Source organism: Temnothorax curvispinosus, unplaced genomic scaffold (assembly GCF_003070985.1).
Source record: "Temnothorax curvispinosus isolate PA1 unplaced genomic scaffold, ASM307098v1 QBEX01012255.1, whole genome shotgun sequence".
Lineage (NCBI taxonomy): Eukaryota > Metazoa > Arthropoda > Insecta > Hymenoptera > Formicidae > Temnothorax > Temnothorax curvispinosus.
The window spans coordinates 1-2,518 of record NW_020222035.1 but is presented as its reverse complement, the minus strand read 5'-3'; the positions used below and the strand labels follow the sequence as shown (position 1 = coordinate 2,518).

At 28.6% G+C, this 2,518-nt stretch overlaps 1 protein-coding gene across 1 annotated transcript; it reads left to right on the top strand.

Moving 5' to 3' along the window:
- The first annotated feature begins 383 nt into the window (after positions 1-383).
- On the top strand, positions 384-1,397 carry LOC112462334. The gene is made up of 3 exons (XM_025028058.1): positions 384-710; positions 1,018-1,159; positions 1,238-1,397. Exons 1-3 carry the CDS (start codon positions 464-466, stop codon positions 1,395-1,397), a joined length of 549 nt encoding a protein of 182 aa, XP_024883826.1. The 5' UTR covers positions 384-463.
- The last annotated feature ends 1,121 nt before the right edge of the window (positions 1,398-2,518 follow it).

The window sequence follows — 2,518 nt, the reverse complement described above, 5'->3', positions numbered from 1 at the left end:
ACCACATATTCTACGTCTCACCCCCACTCTCCGGCAGCTAAACGATACACAGTTTTTCGCTTTTTTTAGCGAAACCGTGATCTAACAAACGTTTTACTTAGTATATTCGGAACTAACAAACGATTCCGCATCGATTGACCACGGTTTGAATCGAAAATTGTAAAGAATTCTATATTTACCGGCTAAATTAACACTAAAAATTATTTTTGTGATTACGTAAAAACTATTAACTAACAAACGTTCTAATTAGTCTAACAATCAATAACAAACGACTAACAATCGATTCGTAAAAAAAAAAATGTCGTAAGTCGAAATTGTCCGGCTAACTTCTATGAGGTTTGCCTGGGGGGATTCGGGTAATGACGTCACTCGTGTCAAATTGTGTAAACAGAGTAGCCAACGTCTAGAAGTAAAACATTTTTGGTGTTGTAATATTGGCACATGTTCATGCATCGTCACACTCATGCCGCTTATGCCACTCAGAAGTACGGTACATTGTTTTGTGTTAAACAGTGGGTCTGTTTGCGTTGCGACAATATATAAATTTAAAATAAAAATGGTGCGGTGTATTGTTAAAAGTTGTAGGAATAAAACAACGGGGGTTTGTGAGGAAACTGTGAATTTTTTTCAGCTACCGAAAAATGAAGTGATGCGGAAAGGATGGCTGAAAAAAAAAGGAGGCTATGTTTTACCACCAAAAGTTGAATTTGGTAAGTTTGATATTGTACATAAACGTGCAAAAGTATATTAATTGAAAAATAAAATGAATAAAAAATAATATTTTTTAGTTACTAACATAACCTCAAATTTTGTATTCACAAATGGAGTAAAAATGTCATAAAATGTTATTAATATGAACAGAAAATAATAAAAACAAATTAGCACTTCGTTCATGTATATAAGTAAAAATATTTTACAATTCAAAATATGAAAATCTTTAATTTGAAATGAAAATTATAAAGCCATATTTAATACAATATATTAAGTTTTATTATTTATACATTATATTATTTTCAGCAAGGATATGCTCGGTTCATTTTAGTCAAGAGTCCTTTCATCAAGGTCGAGCATGGAAAGACCCTGTTAAGAAACGTCACCTACTACCATCGGCTGTGCCAACGTTATTTTTGAATTGTTCAGAAGCTCCAAATGTAAACAAGTAAGTATATAAAAACACATACACATTTGTATTTGTAATGTGGTGTTATGTAATTATATAAATGTACTTTTTCACAAGGAATGCGGTGGCTGAGTACAAAGATTCCTTACCTGATGAAGTTTTATTGTGTCTGGTGAGAACACGTACGTACATACGAATAAAAGAAAATGCCAAAAAATCGTATGTAAACAGAGAGAGAAGAAAGAAGGAGAAGAAAATGAAGAAACTAGTGTCGTAAATTAAACTAATGTTGTCATTGCACGAGTATAATGTATATGTAATGTATAATGTAATGTATATATAATCATACTCTTTCTGCAAATCTATATATATATATATATATATACATACAACGGAATAATATTTAATTAATAGCAAGTTTGTTTGTGTCTAAAATGTACTTACCTGCGTACTCTAACATCACTGAAAGAATGTGTCAAAATTATATTTATATAAATATAATATTAAATTTCTTGTTATTAAACATTTTCAACTACCTTTTTTCAGAAGAAAAGTCCAATTACAAATAAAAGTTGTTATACTAATTATTTTTGCTTCTTTGCATTTCTTTTCACTAACATTAATCACTTCTCTCTCTTCAAAAATATCAGTAATAATATTTTAAATGTAAAAGGTGTGACAAATTTTTTTCCAAAGATCTGATTTTCGTGTATCGACTTTCCTTTTAAGCGGTTTAGTAATGTACCACCTTGTGTTGTAAACAAATTAATTTTAAATAGGTACAATTATTGAAACAGAAATTAGAAATGTAATCAAGAATAATGAATAAAAAAAATACATGAAATTGGAATAATTAATAAATTATATTAAATTTCAATAATTTAATTTTTCGTTGATTATGTATACCTATAATTAGTTATATTATACTTCGCCAATACATATTTTTAAACGCCAATTTCATATAAAATTAATAATTGTTATGTTACTTTTACGGGCAACAAATAATTAATAAAAAAAAACAATTGATTCGAACGTATGACCCCTGCATTCAAAAGTTATCGCCACATCCTTTGAGCCAGTAAGATACTAGAGTGCTTTTATACTTAATATATACATTATCATCGGGCAGAAGGTTAGGCTTTATTCATGCCATTAATCGATGACAATAATTCTGTCTTTTTGCGTTAATTCATTCAAAACCAGCAAAGGAAAAAATAGAAGCATTAAAACATTCGAAAAAAGGAAGTATTGCAATTTTAATACTATTACATTCTTTGTACATGAGGCTTTACAAGTATTATTTTTTTTAATTTTCTTTAATACTTTTCCATTTGTTGAGAAATCATTGAAACCCTAAACAATAATACTTTTCAATAATTTCTAATAAATACAACGTAT

Excerpts from the sequence above, each read along its gene's own strand:
- LOC112462334 (XM_025028058.1), top strand. The coding sequence starts at position 464 with ATGCCGCTTATGCCACTCAGAAGTACGGTACATTGTTTTGTGTTAAAC. Across the intron at positions 711-1,017 it reads ACCACCAAAAGTTGAATTTG|CAAGGATATGCTCGGTTCAT; the intron begins GTAAGTTTGATA and ends TATTATTTTCAG. Across the intron at positions 1,160-1,237 it reads GAAGCTCCAAATGTAAACAA|GAATGCGGTGGCTGAGTACA; the intron begins GTAAGTATATAA and ends CTTTTTCACAAG.